Source organism: Aulostomus chinensis, chromosome 16, assembly GCF_037954235.1.
Source record: "Aulostomus chinensis isolate RoL2024-O1b breed Wild chromosome 16, RoL_Achi_v1.0, whole genome shotgun sequence".
NCBI lineage: Eukaryota > Metazoa > Chordata > Actinopteri > Syngnathiformes > Aulostomidae > Aulostomus > Aulostomus chinensis.
Genome location: NC_141335.1, coordinates 13,771,389 through 13,783,265, shown reverse-complemented (window position 1 = coordinate 13,783,265; position 11,877 = coordinate 13,771,389). Strand labels below are relative to the sequence as shown.

Sequence of the window (11,877 nt, the reverse complement as noted above, 5' to 3'; positions counted from 1 at the left end):
ATCATGGCTCCAGACCTGGGCTGACTGTCTCATCACCCCCATCATTCCATCCCCACCTGTTCACTGATGAGGCATTTCATTTGTAAAACTCCTTTGCTCTTGACCAAAAGCATCAAAACATGTAAAAGAAACACACCATAAAAGAAACTATAACCCACTCTTTGAGTGCTGAACTAGTTAGCTTAGCACAGCGAACAGTAGTGAATGGGAAGTGTTAGTATACCTCTGTAAAAAGTCATCATACAGATCAGTTTCAGGATCTTGGTTTCCTCAGAAGTAATCCTCCTCACCTTCGCATACAAAGTCAGTCATGATGAGCAGCAGTCGCTCTAATTGTCAGCAAATGTTTGGTTTTGTTTGTTTTATTGAACCATTTCATGACAAATATTATAAACAATCTTAGTTATCGTAATGAGGGAAATCTGTTTGTGAGAAAAGTGTCTTTGATGACTTTAAACTTGGGTATATTTGCTGAAACCTCCAACTCACTACCATTCATTGTGCTAAGCTAATTAGCAGTCAGCTGATGTCTGTGGGTCTCAGTCTTCTAACCAATTCCAGATGAGAGAAGGGTATCTATCTATCCTCTTGGGACCATTTTCCCCAAAAAGTTGGCATATTCCTTTAAGGAAGACTGCATGCGACTGTTGAGCAGATGACTCGCTAATTCTGTGTGGCAGCTTCATACATCTGACAGCTCCCTCCATCACCAAAACCCTCGTTACATATTATGTTTGCCTCCTTCTCTTCCATGGAGGTCTTCCCCCCCCAAACCCTGTAATTTGTGCGGTTAAACTCCACTGTGAGATGTCTAATGTGTGTTTAATGGGTGTTGGTAAAGCGTCAATTAAGTTAATTGTAGATCATTGTGTTAATTTTAGTTATTTAGAAAACCCCAGCTTTCCTAAATGTTGCGAGAGCGGGGGTTATGACGGAAGAGTGTGAGTGAAGACGGAGAGGTGGTTAGCCTCAAATATAGCCCTGCACACCGAGACAACCTTTATGATGCTGGTAATGATGGTGGTGATGAGGTTTTGAAGCTTATGATTGTTTTAGTGTGGAGGTCTTTGTTTTCATCCCATTTCAAACAGTTATATAGTATGTTTGGAGGTCTAGAGTGGAGTCTGATGTCTCCTGCTGATTGTTCTATTTGTTTCTTTAGCAGCAGAGACAGTTTGATAAAGATGCCACTGTAAGTCAAGTAGAAACATGACAGCTGCATTCCCCTTCGTCTTAGCAGTAATAAGCTGTTATTGGTGTTGGGGCAGAGCCAGGACATCAGCACTTAAAGTTACAATTAGAAATGCTGTCATCAGTGGCAATGACACATTAATCTCTCTTACATGAATACAGATTGTGCAGATATGCACTCAGGCCAAGACACACACGCACACACACACACACACACACACACACACACACACACACACACACTCTCACTTCTTCGAGCTGCATAAATGAAATCTGTTCATTTTAAATGCCAATATAGTCAAATATTCATTTTGGTGGTTTTCCCCATAAATTGCTACAAGCTGTATTATGTAGCACGCATTCTCTATCCTAGAATTATAGGCATAAATCATGACTTAATTTCGTATTTAAAAAGTTACAGACAGGCAATTTATTTTTGGCTCCCACAATGCACTTTGTGTGAATATATGAGTGTGTGTGTGTGGGTCTGTCAGTTCTTTGGCAGGCAATCACACTTGCTGACAACTCCTATTCCTAATGGTGTTTATGATTGTTTTCTGAGAGGCTTTCCTTTCACATGATTCTTGCTCGTTTACACATTGACCCAACACACCTCAGAAAGATCAGGATGTAGAGACAGAAAACCAATGCTCTCATCCATAATCATGATCAATCCTAGTCTCTGGTGGCTCCTGAATACAGAAATGGGGGACTTTAGTCACACACACGTGACATGAGATTTGACTAGGACAAATTATTTTAAGGCTGTCTATTAATCAACTTTACTGACTAGGATCTCAAAACCTGGGATACTAAATACTCTAATCAGTTGTGTTGTATCTGCAACCAGTGTGGGCCCTTGTGAAGTTTTGACCTTTTATTTCAAGTCATGTTTTGACCCTTAGGTCCCTGATCTTTTGTGTGATGTTATGAGTCAGGTTTGTGTATGTGGTTGCAAATCAAGAAGTTTCAACAGAAAACAGTTGTACTTTCATGTAGTTCCAAGCTCGTACACTTATACCTGTACCTCTTGCTCTGACAAACTTTCCAACTTCTGTTTTAAATTTTACCACACTTCATTTGTACCTAAAACATCTCTGAGTGCAATGACTGCCGCTGTTCAGTTGTAGTGACTATGCTCGCCAACCAGAGGCCAGTTAAATGTTTTTCCATGTAGGCCTGTGGGACCATCAGCGGTTGAGGAGAGCCCGGTCCTGTGTGGTTAATCTGTGCTAGTAGCTGCTGGGCTTTTGGGCTTCTCTTGAAAGCTGCTTCACTGATGTGTGCAAGACACAGGGGTGGACTGGTAGAAGCAGCAGCACACTTTATCCATCAAACCTCCCTCTCAAAGCTTAGAGCTGCGGGATGTCTGCTTCCAGGGTTGTGGTTTCTGGGAGACCAACCGAACATTTCCATAATGGCTCACATCTTCAGGCCGCAATGTCACATAAACAGCCAGAGTATGGCTGTAGCATTGCAACTTCCAGAGGACAGTTGAGAGGACAGACAGAGGAGATGATATCGATGTTGTAGCTGTATGATGACAGCAAAACTAATGAAAAGGGTATTTTGGAACTCCTATACATATTAGACTATATGTTGCTGTGAGAAAAATCTCTTTTCTGTTAATATTGATTTACTGTCAAATCTGTTAATTTTGTATCAAAGCTTAATATAAATTTAAAGCAGAATTTAATGTTCTAAGTCTTGACACAGATTTCTCTGTTTATTTTTCATCTGTAAACAGATGTTTCAAAAAATGACCCAGTCACAGGCAAAATGAAAGGACTATCCCAGCTGCCTTCAGGCGAGAGGTGGGGTTCACCCTGGACAGGTCACCAGTCCATCACAGGGCCAACACATAGAGACAGACAAACACAGGGAGAACATGGAGACTCCACACAGAAAGATCCCGTGCTCGAGCCGGGGCTCGAATCCAGAACCTTCTTGCTGTGAGGCGACAGTGCTGACCACTGCACCACCGTGTCATCCAAAACACCAAGATTTGTGCAAGGTATTCACTTTATCTTCTCACATTGTCTTGGAAAGTATGCGGTGTGAAGTGATGAAGAACGCCAAGATTGTCTCTCTCTCTCATAGCAGTATCCAACCGAGGTTGAAATAAAGGATGTGGGTTTCTTCTAGAGATTTTATAAATAGCAGCTGAGTTCAAAAACAAACAAAGTACTAGCCAATGGTTATCAATACCCATTGCCGATATCTGGTGGATTGGGCTGGGTTACCTCCAGTGGGCTGGGTCATATGAATATGGCAGGAAGTTTGCATGTAAACTTCAAATCAGGAAACTACATGTAATGAAAATGTTGTTTATACCCAAATCAAAAGTGTATTTTTATATTCAGTAGAATCTAGCAAATTTAAGTCAATTATCTGGTCCTCATTGCCTGGCATTTCTTGTAAATGAGTGAAATGTGTAAAGTAAGTGAATTAATGAGGACCATCGCAAAAGCAGAGAGTAAGGAACTGGTTTAATATTTTGAATTAAATCTAATATATATTCAGTGGGACATGATGTATTTTAGGTGGCACAGTGGTGCAGTGATTGGCACTCACAGGAAGGTTCCAGGTTGGAACCACAGCTCGAGCACAGGGTCTTTCTGACATTGACATCTAGTAACTCGTCTGTTTGTTATTTGATGAGCACCAGCATACTGGAAGATGTTTTTGTTATTGACAGATTGTACATTAAATTTACCTAAATGCACAAGTATGTCTATCATCTTGCTAGCAGGGTGTTGTTTAAACCTCTCAAAATTATGTAAAATCACACTTGATCACAGGAGATTATCAGGCATGTATTGTGTTGCCTTTTTTAATAGATTGGCTTGAATATGACTCCTGGCAACGTTTGCAAATTAATCAAAGCAACAATCCAAAATAATCGCAGATATGTTTGCACAGGCATGCAGGAGTGTGATGAGTCAATAGCAAAGTGATTCATGAATTAAGCCGGTATTGCAAATGTGATCATGTGCAGTTGGAAAAACTAATGTTAAAATGCAGGTTAATAGTTTATATTTGGATTGGAGACGATTGTAGTTGACAAAATATGGTAGTGCATCAACAAGATTTTGTGATTGAATGAGTTACTTTGTGTTTATGCTTCTTCTTGATGGCTGTTGCCATCGCTCTCTGGCTACCGACTAAAGAACTGGGAACAAGGAACCACAGGATACCGACTTCCACCATGGGTCATGTATGTAAGAGAACTAAATAATATTTTAAATGGTATTTTAGGCGTTTTGATTTCATCTGTTGATTTTTTTAGGTCTTTGACTTTCCTCCACACCTCAACATCGCACCATGAGTTTCGGCGTGTGGCAGCACGACTGGGTCGTCATTTGTATGTTCTGGTTTTTTTTTAATTTGTGATTTTATTTGGTTTATGGATTGGAGGTCTTTACCACAATTTGCAATTAGGTATTAAATCATGTATTTCTGTTCAGTTACCTTTCTGTGTCAATAGGGAGTCTTTTTAAATGCTTGCATGTTACAGTTGGTGTGGTGATCCAAAAATACCTGTATGTTTCTTAGGTTATCAAATTTAATAATAATAATACACATACATTTAATTATAACACATACATTTTATCTTTAAGAAATTTTGTGAGCAACTGCAATATCGTGATATGCACTTGCGTAACAACATAAAACGCTTTTGCTAAAGAAGCTTTTGCTTTCCCTAAATCCCACAGAAATACAAAAGACTCTGGTAGAGTTACTTCCATGCAACTGGAATCGGGTTTAATTCCCTGCAGTGTCAATACTTATAAATATGGCATTATCTACTACATGTGGGAATAATACCACTTTATTTTTAAACATTCATTTTCCCCCAGAAAAGAGCAGAAATATGCAACAACAACAAAAAAGAGAGAGGTTGGTTTGACATCAAAGTCCAATGAGCTTTTGTGTTGGTCTTGTCCATGTTACACAAGCATACCAAATTTTGAACATGCAGGTAAAAAGTAGGTATTTTCCCTAGATTTTTGAATGATTGTTGGTGGTGAATCATTTCTGCACACCTCTCCGTAACACATCTCCAAAATAGGCGATGCACTTCAGAGAAGAAGGAGTAAAATTCCCTCAATTCCAGTAGGACCCTTGAGTGATCTTGAGATGCCATTTTCACCGTCCTTTTTTCACTTCCAGCTCTCATGATGAAAAGTGGAAAATATTGTAATGCTTTGTGTTAAAAAATATTGCCTCTGAGATCATTGCTTCATTTGAAATTATTTTTAGTACTTTGATTTCAAGACCTTTCAATTATTATATGGTGCTGTTTTGTTTGTTTGTTTGTTTGTTTGTTTTTTGGACAGAACCATACTAGCATTGCTTCTAGTCTTTATGCTAAGCTAACCACTGCAGCTGTAACTTCTCATTTAGTCTACAGATAGTCATATCAACTGTCTAACTCTTGGCAAAAAAGCAGACACATGCATTTACAAAACTGTCAAAGTTTTGTTTAAAGATGTAGTGCAGAACATTCCTTCATAGGCTCCACCCTAAACCAGATTTGCTGCTACAGCTGTAAAATGGTGAATGAATTAATTTTGTTGTCACACAACCCTTGCAAAGTGATTTATTTCACTATCAGAATTTGATCTATTTGGAGTGATAAAATTTGGAATGTTATCCAAGCTAGATAAGTCAGTTATTTGCAACCAAGTTAGCAGAGGGCATTCATGTGCATTGTGAGAACAAACTTGGTGTGGGCTTGCGTTCATTTCAATGACAATATAATGCACTAGAGCTTTAATTTTCCAAATATTGTTGAAAAAGTGGAAATGAAAGAGCTTCCACTTCCTGGTAATACATCACATGGGATCTTAAAGATGCCTGGCATTTGGGAGCCTTTTTTTGTTGGACGACAGCAGACCACTTGCTGACCTGAGGGAGGGGACAGACTAAGGGAAAGACTGGACTTGTAAGGACACATATGGATCTGATAGCCAAGGCAGATAACTAGCAGACGCAGTGGAGCCATCCCATGAACAGACAGGAAGTGTGCGTCTGCTCCTGTTCTTTTGTACAATGTATGTGCGTGCATGTTGACATTACTAAGCCATGTGTTCACTTAATGACTCCTACTGAACAATCAAAGAGGTGTAGTGAACTGTTCTCACGGTTCTGAGGGTGAAACTCTCATGTGACACTGAGCTTAAATGAAATTAACATCCTGAGGGTTGTATATGTTATTTCAGACGATTTTTAAATTAGTTTATGGCTGTAATTTAGTAATGTTTAAAAAAAGTCTCAGAGTTAAAAGTTTGCAGTCTTGGACACACATCAGAAAGCATCAGTTAGCAAACAACTCCTTCTAACCAAACATGAAGTGTGACACATATTCGAGCTGACACACTCAAGCTTATTTCACTGTGCGCTGTGCCTGGAATGAAGATCAGGCCCGATCATCTGCCTCCAATCAGTGGATGTATGTGAGAGGTACTTAGTAGTTTTAATTGATTGAAGGTGCACAGCAGATTATGTAAGACTTTCTTTCAAGATGAGATCCTTCTTATTCCTTTCGTTTCAATACTTATTTATTAGCACTTTCATCCAAAATCCCATATACTTGTAAAATCCTTAGAATTTAAAAGAACTAAAGACTTATGAAACTGTAACCAACGGTCACTTATCCTCTCATGAAGAAAGGGCAAAATAGGTTTTAAATACAAGTGGCGAAAATGGCTCGTAATCATGTGACAGATACCATCTATTGGCCATTATAATGAGACCACACGAAATGAGGAAGTCACGTAACATTAATAAAAGGTGAGAAAATCTATAACTCCATGATTCTAAAATGATAGATGCACATTAGTATTTATTTTCTTCCAATAAAAAGTAAGTACACTAAAATGATCTTGTACTGTTGTAACTTTATCAGGTCTTATGGATGAACACTTTCAGCAAAATGGACAAAATATGGGCCCATAATGATGCTTGTCTTGTGCTTGTCTAAAGGTCACTGGAGATTTATTACCCTGTGATCAGATATTGCTAATAATCCGTCATACGTATTGTACTCATTACACTCGTAACTATTGCTCAATTTAGCAGTGTTTGCCAAGTAATAAAACCATGAATGTAGTGCAGGTAGGCTGTGAGCGGTCACTTCAAATAAAAGACATTAGATATGGGGAGAGATATTTTGAGAGTTAATCTTTCTTTTATTAGATTAGCTGGATTCTATTATGTGAATAGAGTATTAATTTGCAAAAGTAGGAGTTGTAATTAAAGATTCGCTTGATTTTTAGACATCAAATTAGACCACTGCATTATAATATCAAATAAAGTGATAAAGGTTGACTTCAAAAATAATGATTTAAAGAGTATATACACACAGTATATACTCTAAATAAGAATTTTTATTTGATACAAAACACTGGCACAGGGTCCAGTTTACAGTTTTAGATTAGATAAAGAATTACTGAAGGATGCAAAGGTCAAGAAAATATAACTGACTTATTGCAGGAAATTCAGACACTCATTTACAAACAGCAGAACTGGAAGGACATTTTCTCACACAGATCCAAGAAAAGGAAGCGTCATGTCGAGGTAAGCGGCTGTCTCTTCTCATAAAACCACGTATTCTTAACACAGATTACTGTTGATGGTGACTTGACATCTGAACACGAGATGTCTTCATTTGTTGTTGTTTTGTTGTAGGATTGGTGTGTTGCTGTGTGTCTCTCTCATATTCGGTGCTACCGCAAAGCCATATAAACCCTGGGTATGTCCATACTTCACATAGGATTACACTCAAGAGGCTTTACTGCATCAAATCAATTGATAAATGATTCATAATCAAGATAAAACTGATCTGTATTTGGACATTAATATTTGTGTTCTTTTATCAGAATGAAGTTGAAGTGTTCCAGGATACATTTATGTAAGTTGTAATACGTCCCTCCAGGATTCCATAAACTTTTATGTGATTGTTTTGGTCTAAAATGTTGGGTTTTGCAGCGACTTCTTAAAAATTACGACAAACTTTGTGTGATTCCCTGTTTTAGCGGTAAAATTGTGGCAACTGAAAAAAAATTGAAAATTGTTTGTTAAAAAAAAAAAAGCAAACATGCTTTTACCAAATTTTCACATGCATGCAAACATGATGAGATGATGTGTCATGTGGCATTGTAGAATCTTTGCAAATGTCGACTCCCACATCAACAAAACATGCACCTTTCCAACCTTTTAGAGCGTAGCTGGCTTTTTTTTTTTTTTTTTTTTGCGACTAAAGTGAGTGACTATAAAAACAAGCCAGCCCTTGCATACAGCATTTAGCTGCTTCTGCATCAATTTATGTGATTCCATAATCATACTTTCTGGAGGGACTGTTTAATTTCCTTAAATTATAAGTGCTGTTTTAAAAATCCTGGGCCTTGAATCACAGACTGAGATATGTGATATTTATTTCAGGTTAAAAGATGGCAGAGGAAAGATGCCCTGGGGAGAGGAAGTGGAACCTCCAGAGAACATGGATGAAATCCATGATGATGTTGACCCAAAGATGATGATCTGGCAGAGTATGATGGGCACAGAGGAGGGGAAAAAGCCCCTGATTGCAGAGGACGACATGGATGAGTTGGATCATCCTTCTGTGGATGATCTCCTTCAAGTCCAAGAGCAAAACCTCCAGCCTTCTGGCATCCAGGCGGACGTTGACCGCCCTGTCTTCAGTGACATGGCCCCAAAGGAACCTGAGCAGGAGTGGGACGATGTCTACCATGAAGCCAGTGAGGATATGGCTGGATATCTGGTGCCACTAGCAGCTGAATACAAACAAGAGATCCAGAAGATGGATGAGCCACTAGTACTAGAGGACAGAGTTCACCAAGAGCCAGAGGAGGACATGGACGACTTCTACCACGCTGACCCCCAACATTTCAGTCTCTACCAAGACGATGTTCAAGCTCCTGCTCCTGCTGATTGGCCGTCTCAACAAAAGCACAGTGAACCAGAAGAAGATCTGGATTACCTGAACCACCCGTGATTGTCCACGAGGCATGTCAACCCTTATATGAAACACACACATACTTACACATACACACTTGACATATTGAGGCTGTAACTGTTAATATCAATCTCAAGTTAGATGTGATTCCACAGTAAAAGTGAATAAAATGTATTTAGAGATTTTAACAGACCTCAACTTCAGACTGTGTGTTTTTATTACCCTCATCGTTCAAGTCATGTTTTCAGTTGTTTGCCTGTCAGCAGGACTGCATCAAAACTGAGACGCTGATATTCACCAAACCCAGTGTGTAATGGCTCAAGTAAGAATTTTGGGGCAGGTCACTAATTGCATGTCCTGGTTGATGGGGGAAATGTTTTTTCTTTGTTTTTTTTAAACATTTTGATGAGCTCCTCCGGTGGGTCGTTCTGTTCCACTTCACATGTTCAAAAACACCATGTTCAAGAACTTGGTGATGGGTTCATGTAGACTGAGACTTTTCATTTAACTGTGGTACTGTGGCGAAGTGGCTAATTTTGATATCTCACAATAGGACAGGAAATTGTACTAAGTGGACTCTTAACTGGATCTTTTTCAAACTTCTTGTTTGATGATGATTTCAACTGGAACAACTGGAAGAAATTCGCAAGCTGAATTTAAATCATAGTACCACCAAGCGGTTACAGGAAGTACGTTGGATGTACAAAAAAACAACAAAAAAAACAACAACAACAAAAGAAAACATATGCTAAGTGGCGTGTTCTTTAGCATCACCTAGTGGAAACAGGGAGGGATATTTACGCCACAGTGCACACATAAATTTGCTCCTCGATGTGAAATCCAAATATCAGTTTTCACCTCCCTCTCAATCAACATAACAGACACACATACTCATCACTGTTTGTGGCTTTAACTGGAACCCGTGGATTAAAGTGCCAGGTGCTGAAAGTTCGCCTTGGAGGAGGGATGAGCTCTCTGAGTGCATTGTAGTTTATTGAAATGTGTTGAACTGCAGATGTAAGTAATTTACTAGGATACAAAATCATGTCCATGTAAAATATAAATGAACATTTCCAGAAAAAACATGAAGTTTGTATCACTGCAGCAGCTCAGCAGGAAGGACCCCCTTTTTAAGTATAAGGTTACCATATAGAGACGTTTCCCTGTAGACACAGCAAAGGAAACAAAATGAGGACAATAATTTAATTTACCTGCATGTTAAATGAATGAAAGTTCAGGGTATTTAACAGTAAACACACACTCAGCAGTAACTAAACTGTAATTCTTCATTTTTGATAAGTAGAATAAAGTAAAGACATACAATGAGAGTATGTCTTGTGTAAAAAGGGCTGAAAACCCCCATGGAGTGCAGGTCTAACAACTATAAGGAAATCCTTAGAGAAAGACATAAAACACACACACCCTGTTGCCACAACCGCAAAGGCTTTCTTGGCTCGTTCATAGAAAGCAAACCTTTCGACCTTCTGAAGGGGAGCCTGTATTCACACAGAAATCAAGGCACAAAACATGACAAGTGCTGTTTCTTGAGCTCAAAGGTTGAACCCTGTGGCCAGAGGTATCACCTGAGAGCCAGCCTGTCCTAGGAGCTGAGTGTAGGTGTCCCATACCGGGACAGCTAATCCTCTCTGTTTGTCACTCGCCACCAGGTCCATGACTGCCGCCTGCACAAACACACACATAATAATGGTTATTAGAAAATAGTCTCCAGGAAGGGATCATCGATAAAAGCATCTCAGTAAATGTGGGAATGTTATACCGGGGAGGGGACATATGTATCCAGGGGCAACAGCTTCAATACGGCCTCCAAAAGCTCTGAGATTCCCAAGCCTGAATAAAAATGACAAACTGGGGAAAAAACTTTAAACTCCTTTCACTGCACGTATCTATCCTTTTAATTTACTTACCATCAGCTCTTATTTCTTTTGGACCACAAGCACAGATGGAGGATGCTGGGAAATTAGCATCAGCAAGAACTGAAAGAGAGAACAACACTAAAAACAACTGCCCCGCAGGTAAACCACTAGTCCAGATATGGGACGCTTCAAACTCGAGTTACACTTCAACTTGGATTCATTTGCAGCCCTCACACGTCAATGAACGTTAAAAACTTGCAAACTACATGCCTGTGATTTAATAGCCTACCCAGTTCGTCCCCGTGGCCCATTTTAGCGAGAACATATAGCAGTTCCGGGGATAAAACGGCGGGGATTCCTTTGAGGACAACCATGCTCGCCACTGCAGCCAACACTGCACTGACGATACAGTAAAGCTGCGAGATGAGTCCCTCTGGCATACTTCCGTGTTCGTTTAAGTTACCCGGATGTGCGGTTCAATTAATTAGCCAATTAAAAACCAAAGACCAAACAGAGTTAATAAATTCTAAGTCTGCCTTGTGTTTGGCGTGTATATTTACTGACTTTTATTATTTTGTATTTGGACCAAACAGAAGTGAATTTTGGCTGTGGTTTAGTCTGTATCTGTACCTGTATAACTGTTTGTTTGTTTGTTTGAGCTATCATCTTTGGCTGGTGGGGCTTAGGCAACAGGGTCACATGTCCATGAAAGGCCAAAGTTCAGTTCCTTTAAATTGTACATTTATTATATCACGATTTTTTTCCCAGTACAAAATTCACAACATTGGAGAGGAGTTCAGTGTAAAAAGTTTAGGCCCAAATATGTGCAAC

The 11,877-nt window shown here is 39.3% G+C and overlaps 2 protein-coding genes and 1 long non-coding RNA gene across 3 annotated transcripts; 2 read left to right on the top strand and 1 right to left on the bottom strand.

The window, feature by feature from the left end:
- The first annotated feature begins 3,115 nt into the window (after positions 1 to 3,115).
- Positions 3,116 to 4,558, top strand: LOC147247596 (uncharacterized). The gene is made up of 3 exons (XR_015109359.1): positions 3,116 to 3,205; positions 4,362 to 4,408; positions 4,481 to 4,558. It is a non-coding gene; the product is annotated as an uncharacterized LOC147247596 (long non-coding RNA).
- A 3,046-nt stretch (positions 4,559 to 7,604) lies between these two features.
- On the bottom strand, positions 7,605 to 11,456 carry fuom (fucose mutarotase). The gene is made up of 6 exons (XM_086180256.1): positions 11,336 to 11,456; positions 11,098 to 11,166; positions 10,950 to 11,020; positions 10,756 to 10,854; positions 10,595 to 10,668; positions 7,605 to 10,335 (listed from the first exon to the last, which is right to left on the bottom strand). The coding sequence occupies exons 1-6, from the start codon at positions 11,418 to 11,420 to the stop codon at positions 10,269 to 10,271; spliced, it is 465 nt and encodes a 154-aa protein (XP_086036382.1). The 5' UTR covers positions 11,421 to 11,456; the 3' UTR covers positions 7,605 to 10,268.
- Positions 7,916 to 9,254, top strand: LOC147247595 (uncharacterized). Its single transcript, XM_086180255.1, has 3 exons — positions 7,916 to 7,948; positions 8,076 to 8,107; positions 8,638 to 9,254. Coding segments are annotated over exons 2-3 (576 nt in total). The 5' UTR covers positions 7,916 to 7,948; positions 8,076 to 8,105; the 3' UTR covers positions 9,212 to 9,254.
- Positions 11,457 to 11,877: the final 421 nt, after the last annotated feature.